This window comes from Hirundo rustica, chromosome 30, assembly GCF_015227805.2.
Source record: "Hirundo rustica isolate bHirRus1 chromosome 30, bHirRus1.pri.v3, whole genome shotgun sequence".
In the NCBI taxonomy this organism is placed as follows: Eukaryota; Metazoa; Chordata; class Aves; order Passeriformes; family Hirundinidae; genus Hirundo; species Hirundo rustica.
Window position 1 is genome coordinate 87,657 of NC_053479.1, and position 18,210 is coordinate 105,866.

Genomic DNA, 18,210 nt, shown 5'->3' on the forward strand with positions numbered 1-18,210 from the left:
GGATGAAGTATTTATCAGTATTTATCAGTATTTATCAGTATTTATTATGAAAGGTGTCCATGGAAGGGGTTGGAACCGGATGATCTTTAAGGTCCCTTTCAACCCATTCTATGATTATATATATCTTACATTATATAAGTATTTGTGACTTTCTACAGAGCATAAGAAACTTCTGTCTTGAGTGCAGAGGCAGCATCACAACACAAATACAAGTTTAGTGCTGGAACTATGCAGTTCTCCCTGCCAAGAGGCTCCCAGGCACTCACAGCGGGCTGAACAACTTGAATGAACTTTCAGCACTCCTCCCTGTCGCTTTTAACTTCTTTTTCTGCCAGAGTCAGGATTAAATGTGACAGACAGTATTTCTTGTTCAGACTCAGATGTCTACCAATTCTTGTCTCTATTACATTCTCATAAACTGTGAGCTCTACAGCACTTGTAGCTAACAAACTAAAAAATGGAGCCCTCTCTCTCTCTACAAGGCCTTTTAAGGACAAACTGTCCAATTAAGAAGTGACACCTAAATTATTTTTACTTTTAACCCCATAACCAACCACCCATGGCCTGCACTGTGGATTTTTCTATCCAATTATAAAATCCCACCGACCCATAAAGAAGGTGAAAAAGAAGGACTCAGCCTCTGCCCTAAATCCTCCACTTGCTTTTTATCTATTACTGTATTCTGAACCCCTAAACTCTGAGTTTTGCACGCTGCGCTATCACACGCTTCTATCCAAACCACAGACCCACAATCCCGGTGCTGTCACTCAGTTTTGGGAGCTGCTCCACGCCCTCAGGTCAATGCAGCGTTTGCTGGGGTCAGCGCTGGCAGCACAGAAAGCCTGGAACTGCCAGGAGCAGCTCACCTCCTTGCTGCCGTCGGGATCCGTGTCGCTGCTGAAATCCTCCGTGTTGAGGTTCTCGAAGTCCGACTCGCCGACGGCGATGGGGACGCGCACGGTGAGGTTGGGGTTGTTGATGAAGGACATGTGGTCCTCGTCGATGATGTACTTCTCCACGCTGCTGCCGATGCCGCTGGTGGTGCCGTTGCCGTTCTTGAGGAAGTCGATGTCCCTGTTGATGTCGGCGCCGGTGTGGTTGGCGATGCAGTTCACCTTCTTGTCGTACAGCTCGTCCAGAGGCTTCACCTCGTCGGCCTCTCTCTGCTTGAAGTGAGCCTGCATGAACTCCCGCACCTTGGCCTTGGTCCAGGCAATGCCCTTCTTGATGCGGATCACCGAGATCTGCAGGTTGTTCATCTCCCCGTCGTCGTCCGTGGCTGCCAGGTTGTCCGCGCTGAAGGAGCTCAGCAGCAAGGCCAGGAACAGGTTCAGCACCTGGAAGGGAAGAGGTGATGCTGGACTGACACACAAGGGGGGGATTCCCAAAGCTGCTCGGCCCCCGAGCCCTGCTGATGCTGCAGAGCTTCTCCAGAACCAGCTCTGGTGCCCCACAGGCTCCTCCAGGTGCCCAAGGTTCGAGGTACCAGACCCTGATGCTGCAGAGCTGCCTCCAGAACCAGCTCTGGTGCCCCACAGGCTCCTCCAGGTGCCCGAGGTTCGAGGTACCAGACCCTGATGCTGCAGAAGGTTCCCTGACCAGGGGTCCCTGGATCGAGCCCCTTGCTGATGTTAGAGAGATTTAATCCCCATGGGATTTAAATTCAGCCTTGGTGATTTAGTCCCATCTCTGCCTCAGAGAAAATGGGGAGAATCTTGGCGTTTTGAGTGATGACTCCCAGCTCTATTTCCTCGCCCACACTCAGTGACCATCCCCAAGGCTCATTTTACCAAAACCCTTTGGCAAGACAGGACCTCTCAGAGAGAGCTCACAACTGCTGTGAAGAATTGCGACTGTGCACGTGACTTCATTCTTGCTCACATTTTCCTCCACAGGCTTTTCTTTGTGAAATTTGAGGCCAGAAGGAACCATCAGGATCCGGCCCAGCCTCCCACACAGCAGGCCGTGCAGTCTCACAGCTGATTCCTGCACACAGCAGCACCTCATGACTGAGCCAGTGGGCAGCTTCCAGAAGAAACCTCCATCCTCGTTTTAGCACCTCAGGACCTGCCCCTGTGCACCAAACTATCTCATTTTCTGCCAATTAAAACGCCAGGGTTTGCTTCTTTTAGCTTCTTTTTCCCCTCAGCTCAGGTGTAGGTCTGCCTCCTTTGACTGAGGCTTTCATACCTTCAGCTTCCATTGCAAAATGTTTTTATTTACAGGTGACTGTTTAAGGTCCTCACGGAGCACAGAACGTCTTTAACATTGTGCAACCCAAATCTGTGGGACTATTGATGCAGCAAAGGCCAAGAGGAACCTCCAGAGAGCAGGAACGGACTCACACAGCATCGCTCCCTCAGCCTGGGCTCTTCCCAGTCCTACCCCACCCAGAGGCAACCAAGAAAGCCCATCAGGAACCATTTACTGACCACTAAATTTCCGATGACCATGACCATCATGAAGACAATCAAGCACATGGCCTGTCCTGCCACTTCCATACAATCCCACATGGTCTCAATCCACTCCCCACACAACACACGGAAGACAATAAGGAAGGAGTGGAAGAAATCGTGCATGTGCCAGCGGGGTAGCTCACACTCCGGATTGATCTTGCAGACACACTCCTTGTAGCTTTTGCCAAAGAGCTGCATCCCCACCACGGCGAAGATGAACACGATGATGGCCAGCACCAAGGTCAAATTCCCCAAGGCACCCACCGAGTTACCAATGATTTTTATCAGCATGTTCAGAGTGGGCCAGGACTTGGCCAGTTTGAAGACTCTCAGCTACAAAAGAAACCCAAAACAAAACAGACAAATCGTAAACAAAGAGGAAAACAAGGCAGAACTTCCTAAACAACAACCAGCTTGTATTTTACATAAAGTTCATGCTTCTGCCACTGAGGTTACAGGGAGCAGAGAATGCTTAACCCTTCTGGAAATTTGGGCTGCTGTATTTTGTACTTCGTTATTCCCCACACCCTGATCTCCCCTCCCAAAGGAAAAGCCACCCTTCCCTGCCCAAATGCAACAAGCTGCTGCTCAGATCTCATAAAGAGCAGTCGTGAAGAAAGAAGGGACCACGAAAAATGGCACCACTCCTTCTCTGTCCTCCCCAAAGCCAGAAAAAGTGGGTCTTCCCTTGTCCTATGGGAAAAACTCCTTCCCTTTCCCTAAATGGGAAAATTCCTCATGTGAGGGGAACGGCTGCAGCCGTGTCAGGGGAGGGAAAGGATGGATGTCAGGAAAAGCTTCTTCCCCTGTCTGGGCACTGCCCCAGCGCTGCCAGAGCTCAGAGCCACAGGGAGTGTCTGTGCAGGCCCAGGAGCTGCACTGGATGTTCCTTGTGGCCCCCTCCCAACTCAGGACATTCCATGATTCCCTGATTCTAAGCTCCGTAGCAGCCCCACGATAACAACACCAAAAAAGAGCTGGAATATGGAATACCAATCGGAAAGATCGCAGCACAGAAAGTCCTTCCACATCTGCCAGACTCAGCTCCATTAAACTGAGGGAGACAATAAACCCATCAAAGATGTTCCAGCCTTCTTGAAAATAATAGTATGGATCCATCGCAATGAGCTTCAGGAACATTTCTGCTGTGAAAATCCCGGTGAAAACCTGGAGTGGGGAGGAGAGACAGGCAAAGAGTCATTTCTGGTTTATTTTCTGGTCCTCAGGCTAAGTCTCGACAATGCAGCTGATTCTAAGCCCCAGCCCACATCAGTCCCCCAGGCAGCCCAGCAGGAGCAGCTGTGGGCAGCGTTTCGCACAGCTCTTACCAGGTTCCCCACGGAGAGCACGTGCTCGAACTCGGGGGTCATGGGGTGGTGCTCCATGGCCATGAAGAGCGTGTTCAGCACGATGCAGATGGTGATGGCCAAGTCCACAAAAGGATCCATGACTATTAAGTTCACGATCTCCTTCAGCTTCATCCAGTACGGGTGGCACTCCCAGATCAGGAACGTGTTGGCAAATTTGTACCAGCAAGGGGGACACTTCCTCTGGGACTCCTCCAGCTCTGCAGGTACAAAACAAAACAGAGTTCAGGCTCCATCTCTGAGGCTGAAGGATTACAAAGCCGTGAACTTTGTGAAAATGGCCACGGAGGTGACACCAGCGAGGAGCTGGGGGCAGGCTGGACATCAGGAGGAGTTTCTTCATGGCAAGGGGTGTGAGGCTTTGGAGGTTTGGATCCACATCCCTGGGGTGTCCAAGGAAGGACAGGATGTGGCACTCGGTGCTCTGCGCTGGGTGACAGCATGGGGATCAGTCACAGGTTAGACCCAATGACCTTGGAGCTCTTTTCCAACCTCAAGAATTCTTGGATTCTGGGATTTCATGATTTCTACTGAGCTTCATGACTTCCCCTCGTTCCCTACACAACATCTACATGACACCTGCACAGGTCACCTCAGCCGCAGCTCCAACCCTGCGCTTCAGCCCCGCCAGGATGATTCAGTGCAAATGATTCCAAATGAAGGCTACATTTACCTCAGAACTGATCAAGGCAACACAGTAAAAACCAAAGTCACAGATTCCAAACTGCCTTTGGTGCCAGTTTTTAAATAACTGAGATGAATTCTGTGCTGAACACAGACACGGTCTAAAAGAGGAAAGAGATGACATAATGCTGCAAAGGATTTTCAACAGGAATAACCTGATTAAGACTAACTACATCCATTTACAGAAATCAAACACAGAAATGCTGTGTCCATTTTTTTTTTTCACACTGGCTTACCTCAAGTGCTTAGGGGGAAAAAAAAAAAGTACAAATGAGGAGTTGCCCCCGTTTGTTGACTTGCTGGCTCCAGTCAGGCTGTGCAGCTGTGCACCCTCACCTTTCATATTTTATGGGAAGGGAAAGGACCACTGTGCTCTCCTTCCCATTGGTTCCCTGGTTGCTTAGTGTTCAGTTGCCTTGGAATTTCTGAAGTTAAAAGAGGCCCATGGCGCTGGAGCCCGTAGGCGTTTGCGCAGGAGGGGAGCGGCAGCGAAACCCTGCTCTGTTTCTAAGTATATTTTAGTTTTCATACAATTTTATTGCAGGAGACAGCAGGAATTTGAGATCATCAACCGCATGTGGCTGCTGTTCATGAATTCTCGCTGGCTCCTGCAGAACATATTGGGAAATCTCATCTCCATGTGCTGTCCATTCCAGAATCCCCACCATCCAACAGCCCCTTTCTCTTCTGCCAGCTGTCACATTGCAGCTCCCAGAGCAGCTCCAATCCTTCTCTCCCACGGACTGGAGCAAAGAAAAGTCTCTCCAGTGCTTGGGAGATGACAGAACATCCGTACCTGACACCCCCCTGCTCCTCTGACCTCCACACTGCATTCTCCCTATTGGGAAGTTACAACTCTTTGCTGCCTTCACCTCCATCTCTATACAACTTGGATGCAAAAACCAAGTAAAACAAACTCTAATAAATATTTCTTTATGAGTAAAGATCTAAAAGAAGCAGATTTAGGCAAAACCATGCATGAATATGTGCTGCTCTAAAGCAGGGGGAGCGGAATTCCACCAGACCACGTTGCTCCAAGCCTTGCCCAACCTGTCCCTGGACACTTCCAGGAATGGGGCAGTTTCTCTGGGCAACCCCACCCTCACAGGGAAGAATTCCTTCCCATATCCCATCCAGCCCTGCCCCCTGGCAGTGAGAAGCCATTCCCTGTGTCCTGTCCCTCCAGCCCGTTGTCCAAGGTCCATCCCCAGCTCTCCTGGAGCCCCTTTAGGCCCTGGCAGGGGCTCGAGGGTCTCCCCAGATCACACCTACCCTCAACCAGGGTGTTGGTCAAGCCAGTCATGACACTGTTGGTCCGATCCTTCCTCCCATAGGATGCGTTCACCTGATCCATTGAGACCAAGAGAGACCCGCCAGGCTTCTTCCTAATTTCGATTTCTGTGGTACCCTGAAAAATCCAGACGATGATTAATACACACCTGAGTCTCCTCTCTGACACACCCTCAGCCCAGAAATGCAGCACTCAGTCCGCATTTCCACATCCTGTATTTTCCATATTCTGTGCATCCCTCTGTCCTTCCCACCCTCCTGCAACATGGAAGTGGTCAAACCAAAACTCAATCCCTGTTTTCTGCTGGAGCAGTGCTCTGTAGCCTCTGTTTATCATTGCTGAGTTTGGGAAGGAATGGAATGGAATGGGGCAGTGGAGGCCTGGGGTTCATTGCTGAGTTTGGGAAGGAAGGGAACCTGGGGTGTTCATCAGCACAAACACTATCGCTGGCGGTCAGACAGACTGACCCATCCTGCTGTGATCCTGCTCTGCTGGGAAAGGAGGAGGATGAGGAGGATGAGGAGGATGAGGATGAGGAGAATGACAATGATGATGGAGGATGATGACGATGAGGATGGTGATGACGATGAGGAGGGGCTCAGCTCCGGGGCCTCCCTCCCAGCGCAGCCGGCAGTACCTCGGGCAGGATGCGGCCGCCGGGCATGCTGGAGGGGGGCCCGCCGATGAGGGAGACGACGCCGTTGCAGTCCACGGTGCTGTTCCTCTTGACGCTGCGGCGCAGCGTGGGGAAGATGCGCGAGGAGCGGCTGCCCACGCTGTAGCCGCTGTAGCCGCTGTAGCTGCTGCGCCGGTCGCGGCCGCGGATGGGGATGAAGAGCGAGTCCCTCCTGCCCTCGCTCTCCTCCACCGTGCTGTGCTCGTCGTCGGCAAACTCGTTCTCCGAGCCCGGGTCGCGGAAGCGGCTCTTGTAGCTGAAGATGCTGCTCTTGCTGTTGTGGCGGGAGAGGAAAGGGGAGCCCGGGATGCTGAGGAGAGACTGGGGGAGAAGGGGAAGGATGGAGTGAGGAGGAGGACGGGCACCAAGCGCTGCCGGGGTGGGTCCCAGAATCACGGAGTGCTTTGCTTTGGGAGGGACCTTGAAGATTTGTACGGTTGCACTCCAGGTCATTGTGGGGTGGAATCACTGCCTCAAGCCGCCCCAAGCCCTGTCCCACCTGGCCTTGGGCACTTCCAGGAACGGAGCAGCCCCAGCTCCTCTGGGCACCCTGTGCCAGGGCCTCCCCACCCTCACAGGGAGGAATTTCCTCCCAGTATCCCAGCTGCCCCTGTCCTGGCGCTCCAGGCCTCTCTCCATCCGTTTCCCTCCCTCTCCAGGCCTGCACTGTGAGAGCTGCTCACTCCTGGCGGGCTGAGCTGTCTCTGGAGGAGTCACCTGGTCAGATTCCTCAGGAACAGTTCCTGCCAGGGGAAGTGTGTGTCAGAGCCATAAACCTGGGCCTCAAGTGTTCTCCTAACCCAGCAGTGGCCAGATCCCTTGAGGTGCCCACAGGAATCTAAAGCAGAATATTACCCTGACCTCAAGCAACCACAGACACGAGTGAGGGAACAGAAAGCTACCTGGTTCATGATGGAAAATTTCCTTCCCAGCCTGTTATCCGGCAGCCTGAATGCTTTCCTCCTCATGCCATCCTCAGATTCCGACTTGAACACCTTCTCATTGTCACACTTCTCATCCCCTTCCGACAGCTCCTTGTCCTTCCTCTTTTTCCTCCTGTTCCGGCGCTCCTTGGCACTCTTGGAACTGAGTTTGGAGATCTCCGAGGAGCTCCGGGACATCCTCCCCCCGCCATCATCTTCCACAGCATCTTCAGAGACCGTCCCCGCCGAGGTGACCATGGCAGCAGCCTGAGGTGCAGCAGGGGAAGGAAAATAAATCACATCCACCACCATTAATGCTCCATGTTCTGCCTTAAGAAAGGGCTTGGCTTAGTGAGTAAAAGACTTCAGGGCAGGACTGAGATGTTTATTCTCTCCTTGGAAGAAGCTTGCAGCCAGAATTTGTTAGAACTTTTACAGTTTACATGCACAGGTGGTAAAATCAGCTTCTCTGGCAACCTGGGCCAGGGCCTCACCACCCTCACAGCGAGGAGTTTCTTTATTTTCTCTCACCTGTGCTTCTTCCTGTTGCTTTTTCAATTGTTCCAACATGGCCTTGAATTCTGCCTCCTTCTGCTCTGCCTCCTCCAGCGTCGCCTGGTTCTGCTCCTCGTAGGCCATGGCCACCACAGCCAAAATCAGATTCACCAGGTAGAAGGATCCCACAAAGATCACCAGCACAAAGAAGATCATGTAGGTTTTTCCTGCCGCTCGTAAAGTCTGGAAGCAGAAAGGAACGGATTAGAAAAGGGAAAGGGAAGCAACTTCAGGCTCCCCTGACACGAGATGCACGAGCTGACCCCACGTTTCTTGACCTGAATGTTTCTAAGAAAACCCAGCAGGGCTGAGTATTCCACAGCTCAGCATTTCCCCTGCAGAGCGCTGAGACACTGCACACTCCTCAGCCATGAGCACAAAAGGTGACATCCACCTTCCTCCCTTAAGGGAACATCCAAGCCATACAAACTGAAAAGGATTCAGAGGCACAGTGAAACCCAACGCTCAGACTCCCTTAAAACAAACCAAATCGAGAAAAAGCTGCTTCAGCAAGGTCCCCAAAGCACCCTCAGGTCACGAGAAAACTCTCTGCCCTCCAAAGAGCCTGAGCACCCTCTGTGAGCAGAGCAGAACGCCCACAGCCTCCTCCTCCCGAATTAATTCACAGCTCAGCTGGACACAACCATCCCTTCTGGACTTCAAGTCCAACACCTGCTGACAGGTAACGTCCCCTTCCTCCCCCCCAAAATCACACTGTGAAGCTTTATTCACGCTCTTCAAGAGAAGGAATCAAAGAAAGCTGCTCTCATTTCCCTCCCCTGCTTTATCCCCAAACCCTCACCACGCACACCACCAAAGCCAAGTGTTTACTTACCAACTGATACAAGTTTTCCCAAAAGTCCTGAGTCATAAGGCGAAACAAAGCCAGAAAAGCCCAGCTGAAGGTGTCAAAGCTGGTGTAGCCGTAGTTGGGGTTCCGTCCTGCCTTCATGCACGTGTATCCCTCGGGACATTGGCTGCGGAGGGACAAGAGCCGGTTCAGGGCTCCCCACGCTCGCTGCCCCCGCTCCCAGGAGCAGCAGCTCCCTCCACGTCCAGCACGGACAGCGGACAGGAGACTGGGAGGCACGCTGCAGGAGAGCCCTGCTATCCTACGGGAGCAGCTTTTCCCTCAGAGCAGGAGCCTGGGCCAGAAGCGTCTTCAGAGCTGAGGGTCGGGGTGGAAAACCAACAGCACACGGCAAATTCCCATTTCTGAGCCTCCATCCACCCTCCTCTGATGATCCTTGAGACTGGATCCAGAGGGAAATCACGCCACTGGCAGCCAGACCTGCTCCTGACAGGGAGAATGTCCCTCCCGTTGCAGCAGCAATGGATTCAGAATCAGATTAAGGAATTTGAAACCTGGTGAAGCAACACCAGAACCAACAGAGGAAGAGACAGGGAATATTCCAAACATATTCCAGCTTTGGGCAGCATCAGTGATAGCTGATTGCTAATGAAGCTCAACACTCACCCTGCATCTGAGCTGTTACCACAGAGCAAAGGGTCGGGGGCGCCAGGAATGATGTAAAAATTTGCTGGAGATGAAAAAGAAGAGATTACATTCACACCCATACAGAGTTAGAGGACTTAACAGACTATAACACTATTAAAACCTTCACTGAAAAGCTCCCCAAAACCACTGCTGAGAAATTAATCAGTGAAAATATATTTTGGACAAATTATTTAGCTAAAAGAGCACATTCAAACCCTTCTAAAGAATGAACTCGACTAGGAACATCTCAGTGAGGTCAAATCAAAAAAAAAAACTTGAAAAACTTCTGCACATGGGTTTTCCTGTGAAGACCACAGCATGAGCCACGCTGGAACTCCTGGGCAGCTGCATCGAGCCAAGTCAGGAGGTTTCAGGGTTCTCACTGCAGAAATACCTACACATATTGTTGGTGTATTCCTCCCAGTCGAAGCCCCTGGAGCCGTTATCCAGGAAGGTCTCGTTCACATTAATTGGCCAAATCACACATTTGTTCCTTAAATTGCCCATGAACAGCTGGAGCCCGATGAGGGCAAAGACACTGAGACAGAAAACTGTCAGGATCATCACATCCGACAGCTTCTTCACAGACTGGATGAGGGCACCCACGATGGTCTTCAAGCCTGTGGAGAAGGAAACAAGACTAGAAATCACTCCTGTAGAAGGAAAACACGCTGAAAATCCAAGTGATTACAGTACCTCAGAATGGCTCTAGGTGGAAGGCTGTGGCTATAAAGGGTGTGGGATCCTGGGAACAAGCGTGTGTGCTGAGCTTTTCCAGCCAGAACAAACAACGCTGGGCTGGAGGCAAGGAATGGCCAGACCAAACCAAAATCCAACGTTTGTCCCTGAGAATGCCCGAGCCCCGCAGCAGGACCGTGGGGAATCGCTTCCCACACACAGTCTGAGGATCCATCTGGGATTTGCTGCCACCAATCCCCTCGTGGGCACGTTCAGAGAGATCAAACACCTCGCACTCCCCACTGCCCGGGCTCCTCCTGCTCAGCTCAGCACCTCCCTTCCCCTGCAGGAGCAGAATCTCCCCTTCCAGCGGGGGTTTGGTTACAGCCAGGGCCACTGGGATCATGAACAGGATCAGGACCAAAACTGAGATATTCCCCAAGGAATCCTCCACTCCAGTCAGTGAGAGGCAGAACTCGTCATGGGGGAGAACTCGGCATTAAGTTTTAGGTGACAGGTCTGAGCTAGGTAGGATTTTGGTTGCAGAAACAGCACTGAATTAGGCCCCTTTAATCAGCCTTTCTGGTGTTAATAGCATGATTCTGTGGTTTATAAATGAGCAGTGAAAGGAGGAAGGAGAAAAAAAAAAAAAAAATCACAGCTGGATTTGGGGGCAGCCAGATCCAAGGCTCCAGCTGAGACCACACAAACATTTTGCATAAATCCTGGACCACAAACCTTGGTCCTTCCCAACCTCCTCCTTCCACAAAACCTTTGCAGACCCACACCAGGAACACGAAGATCCCAAAACAAACAGCTGCAGACACATTCCTCATAAAGGAATTCTACTCCGAAGCGCCATTCCCTTCCATGACCAAACTTTCCACGGATTTTCCGAGGCAGAGCAGTTTATTTCCTGCCCCTGTGGCACCTGGTGCCATGCTCATGCCACGGCTCTGCACATGCACCCAGGGCGTCAGCACCGGGGTCCTGCTCTGGATGCTGCTCCCCCACAGCTGGCCCGGGAGAGGTTTGGAACTGGGATAAACCTGGCAGCAGGAGAAATCCCACAAAATGGGGGGTTGGGGGAGTTTGGAGCTATTTTAGGGTGTTTGGGGTATTTTGGGGTGGTTTGGGGGCTATTTAGAGCTGGATTTTTTTGATTTTTGGATATTTCAGGCTGGGGTTTTTGTTTGTTGGTTTGTTTGTTTGTTTTTTTAAAATTTTATTTTGGGGTATTTTGGCTGGTTTTTTGTTTTGTTTTAGGGCAATATTGGGGCATTTTGGGTTTGGGGCATTTAGGGGTAGTTTGGGGATCTGTTTTGATGGGTGTTCAGGTGTTTTGGGCTATTTTAGGGTGTTTGGGGTCTGGTTTCTTTGGGTTTTGGGGAGTTTTGGGCCATTTTAGGTCTGGTTTGGGGACCCCAAACACCCTGAAATAACCCACTCACAACAAACCCAACTCCACCACGTCCCAGGCGCAGCCGTCGCCCCGAGCTCTGCGGGCCCAGGTTTCCCTGGATCCTGTGGAATGCAGATGTGCCCCAGGTGTGCTCCCACCTGGCATCAGGCACTTAAAATAGAACTCAAGCGCCAATACAGAAAATTTCTCGAGACCATCAGGGTTTCACACAGGTTTTCCACCAGAAAAAGACCAAAGGGATATTTTGGTGGTTTAGCTCACGACAGTTTGCTCCTGTCACACAAATCCACAGAGACCACGGAATTCTGTCCATGGCATGTGAAATTCTGGTCATATTTCCCCTTTTTATCTTGTCTCAAACACACCTTAACTCCAGTTATTGACAGGAGGTGTAGATGGCACTGGAAACACTAAAATGAGCTTCTCAGTGGCTCAGCACAGAGTTAAAATTCCCATTCCATGTGCTGAAGCAGAAGGGCAACCCCTTTAGATTTTAATATTCAATGTATTCTAAAAATCACCTTTTCCTTGCAAAATGATAATGGTAAAACCCATAAAAAGCACTTTATGCTGTCATATTAAATAACCCCAAAGGCCAATTATTCAGATGCTTTACATTCCTCCTGCTGTCACAAAATGGAGGGGGCCAAGATTTGTGCTGCAGAAACACACCTGGACAACGCTCCCCCAAAAACAGATACAAAACCCCAAATTTTGCCATTTCAGGTCTGTTCAGTGTCCCCAGCACCCAAAGAGGATCTCCTTGGCTGCGTGGGGCAAATCACCCCCTACATTCAATCCAGGTAGGCAGCACATCATCCCTCTAATAAAAATGACATAAAAAATGTGCTGTTCTAAGCAGGGCTCAGCCCCAAGCCCTGCCATTTGAAATAAAACTCGGCAAGTTTGGGATTGTGTGGAGAGGATGATCCAAAACGGAGCTGCTCTGCTGCCTTCCAGGGGAGCACAAGGCATGCTGCACACAGTAACCAGCTCCTCCAAGCTGCATCATCTCCACTTTGCTACGACTGAGAAAGCAAAACACAGGCAAAACTGGTTTTAACATCGCTGCTTCTCCTGTGAGCAAGGCAGATACTCTGTGGAGCAAGCTGAGAGAACGACAACCGCCCTCAGAGCCACTGCTAACAGCAACCACCAATGTCTTCTGCTCTCAAATATCACCAAACATGAGGAAGGCTCAGCAGGAACATCACTGCAGCACGCTCTCACGGGGTGCAAGGACAACAGGAGGAGCAGCATCACCATCACCATCATGCACAACAGGCAGGCACAGCTGGTGGGGTTGGCAGTCTGGGACGGGACTAAAGGGATGTACCCTAAATCCCACAGCCGGGTCCCTGGGAAAGCAGAACCAGAGCTGCAGTGACAGGGAGTGCTCGAGGGAACAAACCACAAAGGAACTGAGACCAAAACTCCTCCAGGAGTTATTCTGGGTGCCCACCTTGAAACAGGATGAGCACAGGAAACCAGGAAGCCTCTAAGACCTGAGCCTCGAGCCTGACCTCAGAATTAGGGGCACTTTTGAGAAGCACGTGCATGAAGCTTTTCTGTACAAGAACTCAGGCTCAGGAAGCGTTCCAGGCTGGACAGAGCTGTGATTTAAACTGCTCTAGTGGAAGTGTTCCTGCCCATGGCAGGAGGTGGAACAGGATGAGCTTTAAGGTCCCTCCCACCCCAATCCAGACCGGGATTCTGTGATTCTCAGCCCGTAACATCTCCAGGGTGTCTCAGGAAAGGAAGGGCACTGCTCACCCTGTGACATCCAGCTGTCACAAGTGCAGAAGCAGCTTGCGAAGGGTGACAAGTCTCCAGTTCTGGGCTGGCACAAGAAACGGCCAAAAAGGTTTTAATCTTGGTTGGGTTTTGCTCTGCTGCTTTACAAAATTATTCCAAAAACACTGACAATAACAGGGCAAGTCCCTGAGCCAGAAACTGTTCAGCCTGAGGAGGAGCCTGATCCTTTTCACCTTAGAATTAAACTTCTGAGCCTGGCTTTAGTTTCAGAGATCAGTAGGAACTGTGCATACAAAGGGACAGGAAAGTCTGGAGTAGCAGCCTGTCCATCCCATAATCTGATGGCCTTGATTCCAAACTGCTTTGTTACACAGACTGCAAATCCCATCCAGAAGTCCCAGAGCCATTTTTGAGGAATGAGCAGTGCAGGAGGGGAGGGGAAGACGGAGAGGAGCCACACGCAAGCCCAGCCTTTAATGCTGAACGGTTCTCACCTGGAATTACAGAGATAGTTTTCAAAGCTCGGAGAACTCTGAAAGTTCTCAATGCTGAGACATTCCCAAGGTCCACAAACTCTGTGACATATCTGCAATGAGGGAGGTCACACACAAAAAACACCATGACAATACACACACCAAAATAAAACACCAACTACAGACAAAGCAATACATCACTCACAGGGGCCTGCACCCGACAGCTAAACACCAACCGGGGCCGCCTTACCTGGAATTACAGAAATAGTTTTCAAAGCTCTCAGAACCCTGAAAGTGCGCAGAGCTGAAACATTGCCTAGGTTTACAAACTCTGTTATATACCTGCAGAATTAAACCAGAGTTAATGGCACCGTTGGGGTCACCTCCCTTTGCACAAATTGTCTGCTTGTAGGAAACAGCTCGTGATTTAAAACGCTTCAGAACTGGCATTGCAAAGAGAGAGAGAGACAAAGTTGTAGAAGCAAAATGTGGTTTAAATCTCTGCTCCTCAACCAGCTTGCCCAGGTACCTGGCTGGGTACCCAACCTCACCTGGAATCAGGGAGTGTCCTGAGTGGGAAGGGACCCAGGGGATCATCCAGCCCAAGCCCTGGCCCTGCACAGACACCCCAACAATCCACCCTGGGCACCCCTGCAGTCCAAACACCCCTGGAGCTCCGGCAGCCTCGGGGCTGTGCCCATCCCCTGGGGAGCCTGGGCAGTGCCTGACCCCCTGACATCCCCCCTCACCCTGCCCTGGCACAGCTCCAGCTGCTCCCTCGTGTGCTGTCGCTGTCACGGCGAGCAGGGAGCGGAGCTGCCCCTGGGGATGGAGCTGCAGCTCCCAAGGAGTCTCCCCTCAGTCTCTTCTCCAGCTGAACAGAGCCAGAGCCCTCAGCCACCCTTGCAGACCCTGCCCATGCCCCTGCTCCGGAGCCTCTCCAACAGCTTTAGATCTTTGTGGCATCGTGGTGCCCCGAACTTCACACAGTCCTACAGGGAACCCGAACCTCTGCCATCTCTGCAGAAGCAGGCAATTGTAAAAGTGCCAGCTGTTTGAGATTTGGTGACACCACCCTGAGCAGCCTGGCCCAGTGGGAGTGTCCCTGCCCAAGCAGGGCTGGGACTGGGTGAGCTCTGAGGCCCTTCCCAATCCAAAGCAATCCATGATTCCGTGACTGTACGATCACCTGAGGTCAGGGCTTTCACGTATATTCGCTTCACTTCATGTTTTTAAGAAAACATAATCATCTTCTGCTTTGATTAACATCCTTCAATTTAATTAGCATCCTTCATTTTAATTAGCATCCTCCATTTTTAATCCTTTCTGCTTCAATGTCTGCTTGTGGGCCACCGGAAGGTTTGATCTCCTCTTCTCCAAGACACTCAGGGGAGAAGAGGCTCAGTGCAAAGTAACAGGGTTCTATTTTACCCCAGCTCAGGGAATATTTCCTCTGTGCTGCCTGGTATGAAAAGGCAAAGAAATGTTCAACACTCAAGGTTTTTCCTGGTGCAGAAGAGCCTCAAGGGCTTCAAAAAACCCTCGGACCCTCTTAGTGTGGTTTAAATAATGCCCTTGACACAAAAAGGATTGTACCAGAGCCTACAGGCACAGCCTGGCCTCTGGAGAGGGTTATGGACACCAGTGAGGGATTTAGGACACTCCTTGCACACCAGCGCCCTGGGCCCTTCAGAGCTGGTGGGATGATATTTGGTAATTTCAGGAGAAATTAAGGAATTGCCAGTTCCTGAGTGGGATTTGGTCTGTGTGCACCCACACTGGGTGTTCACACTGGGCACAGCAGGTTCCTGACTGCTCTGAGGTAAAACTCAGGTGCTGGGGAGCTGCTGGTTATTGGCTTTCCATGGACAATGTTCAACTCTTTGTGTATCACTTCAATAAACAACTAAAAGGTAGAAAAAAAATGAGAAAAACTCAGCAAACTCAACAAACTTGGGTGCAGAATCCAGCAAAATACAATTAAAGCGTTTTACTTCAACTCAAGTGCTCTGAGCCCTTGGAAACGCAGCTCCTGTGATCTCTGCCCCATCAGACCGGTGAGTCTGGGAGCCCGACCACGCCACGTGCAACACTCCAAAAGTAAGTGTAAAAGGGCAAAAATATCTCTGTCCACCAGCAACTCCACGTGCCAGTGCCAAAGACCAGGTTTCCATCGGCAGGACAAAGTCTGAGCCAGGATCAGCTCAGGGCAATGTGGAAACCCCAGGAATTTGGGGTGCATCTCCTGATGTGACTCAGACACGCCCGTGATCCTCGGTGTCAGCCCAAAACAGCACAAGGGAAAAGAAAGAGGAAGGAAAATCAAGTGTCTCCTTTCTGACACTGCAACTCCATGGGAAATGGGTTAATGCTAGCAGGTCATTAATGGGTCATTAATGGGTTAATCACAGTCCAACCTACAGTCACAGCCCAAGAGGGAAGCATGGGTATAGACTGGAATTTAAAGATTATTTGGTTCCTACGCTGATCTGCCCCTCTGGTGCGTGAACCACCTAAAATCTTCAATTAATCAAGGCAATTTTCAGAAAATCCGATTTTTTTTTTTTTGCAGCAGCAGCTCCACTAACTCTGTGCTGTTGCAGTTTAGAGCTGAAAACCCATCAGGCTGAAGCTTTCCTTGGGAAAATCAAGGGGGCTCATTTCAGTTTTTTCCTTGATCTTGTTTTTCCTTACAAAGCCACCCAAGGCCCCGTCCCCTCCCATGCACACAAATCCCTGGAATAACTCCACTTACGCCATCATGATCACGCTGAAATCCAGCCAGTTCCAGGGATCCCTCAGGAAGGTGAACCCATCTATACAGAAACCTCTTGCAATGATTTTCACGAGTGATTCAAACGTATAAATCCCGGTGAATGTGTACCTGTCACGAGGAAACGCGAGAAAAAGGTGAATTACAAAGGCTTCAGTCTAAATAAAGGCTCCAAAACATAACGTGCTCATGCAAAAAAAAAAAAAAAAAAAAAAAAAAAGGAAAAAAAGGGAAAAAAGCACAGGGAGGAGCAGAGTCCTCAAAGGAACAAACTCAGCATTTTGGGAGGTTCTGACAAACAAAAGGTTTGGGGCTTAAACGCAGAAATTCATACTTACTCCACATTCTTTGACCATTCTGGCGGGTTACTAAAAGTCATGAATACACAGTTGGTCAAAATAGTGCACATAATGATCATGCTAAATACTGTGGGACAAAGTCAAGGAGCAAAGGGACACACGGTGACTCCACACCCCCTGAAAGCCCCCAAAGGTCACAGAGTGAAGGAAAATTCAGCCATTTCCAGGCTACTCTCTGTGGGCTGCTGAAATACTTCCAGCAGTCATGGGAAATAAGACTATTTATATTTTTATAAACTGTATTGCATACAACATCTATATCCTATGTGCACTGTATTGTAGACAATATTTATATAGTATATTTTCTAATACACTGCATTATATATACTATTTATATACTACATAACATATACACTGTATAACACATATGACTACATAAATAGCATTTTATGTCACCATTTGATGGAGTTGCTGTTTTAAATAAATTTAATATACTTTAAAAATTGCTTTAATATAAATCAATGTTACATTTTTTGCTATGTCTCAGCCACTCAATCCAGAGGCCTAAATGAAAATGTCCCCAAATTCCTCTATCCAGCAACATCAAAATATCTTCTCTGCTGCCACAGCCCATGGGAGAGCAGTGAAAATCTCAGGAATCCTTCCAAACACCTCTGCTCCCTCTGCGTGTTTGGGATCTGGGCAGCACAATCTCCAATTTAGAAGTCTGAGTGCATTTTAACTACTGAATTAGTAGCAGAGTGGTGAAATCCAGCTGTTTGGCCTCCAGAATTATTTCAGGAGACCCAAGAGCCTTCGGCAGCACCTCGGGCTCCTCCCTCAGCTGCATCCCAGCACATCCAGGGGAGGAAAGGCCTCGGGAAACAGCACAGAGCCAAGGAAAATATTCCCAAGCCAACTCTGGAAAGATGGAAAAGCTTTTCCTCCACCTGAGATACAGGAAGGGAAATAAAGAAGTCTCTAAACCATGTGGACGTTTTTCCATTTCAGAGCCACTTTCTAAAAATAAATAAATAAACAGGGTGAAGCAGCTCAGTCGATAAAATACATTCCTTTTCTCCTAATAACAGATCAGCATTACGAGCATCAGATGATGCTCCCAGAGCTCCCTGAGCCCTGCAATGGGACAGCTTGGAGGAGCTCTCCCATTAGGAGGAAGCTTCTGAGAAGCCAAAAGAGCAACAAATTAGCCAGGGTCTGACTGCAGACAAGGTGGCTGTGGCTCGTTCAACGGATAATAATTCCATTTCTTTCCATATAATATTTTCGTATTTATTTCATTATATTTTAATTCAATTTAACCATTTCAGTAGCTCTCAAAGCCTAGCTCTCCTTCAC

The 18,210-nt window shown here is 49.9% G+C and overlaps 1 protein-coding gene across 3 annotated transcripts in view; it reads right to left on the reverse strand.

Moving 5' to 3' along the window:
- SCN8A (sodium voltage-gated channel alpha subunit 8) overlaps positions 1-18,210 on the reverse strand; it is a 55,106-nt gene that overhangs the window by 20,208 nt on the left and 16,688 nt on the right. The window contains exons 4-17 of one of the 3 annotated variants that reach the window (XM_058423819.1): positions 16,891-16,979; positions 16,535-16,663; positions 13,801-13,892; positions 9,849-10,070; positions 9,430-9,493; positions 8,788-8,929; positions 7,929-8,135; positions 7,377-7,664; positions 6,436-6,795; positions 5,780-5,915; positions 3,785-4,023; positions 3,450-3,623; positions 2,433-2,789; positions 867-1,337 (exon numbers count right to left, since the gene is read on the reverse strand). In XM_058423819.1, coding sequence (XP_058279802.1) covers positions 867-1,337; positions 2,433-2,789; positions 3,450-3,623; positions 3,785-4,023; positions 5,780-5,915; positions 6,436-6,795; positions 7,377-7,664; positions 7,929-8,135; positions 8,788-8,929; positions 9,430-9,493; positions 9,849-10,070; positions 13,801-13,892; positions 16,535-16,663; positions 16,891-16,979 — 2,970 coding nt within the window. Of the gene's footprint in view, positions 1-866; positions 1,338-2,432; positions 2,790-3,449; positions 3,624-3,784; positions 4,024-5,779; positions 5,916-6,435; positions 6,796-7,376; positions 7,665-7,928; positions 8,136-8,787; positions 8,930-9,429; positions 9,494-9,848; positions 10,071-13,800; positions 13,893-14,029; positions 14,122-16,534; positions 16,664-16,890; positions 16,980-18,210 lie in introns of those variants that run through there. The other 2 variants (XM_058423820.1, XM_040088503.2) reach the window with 2 other exon arrangements.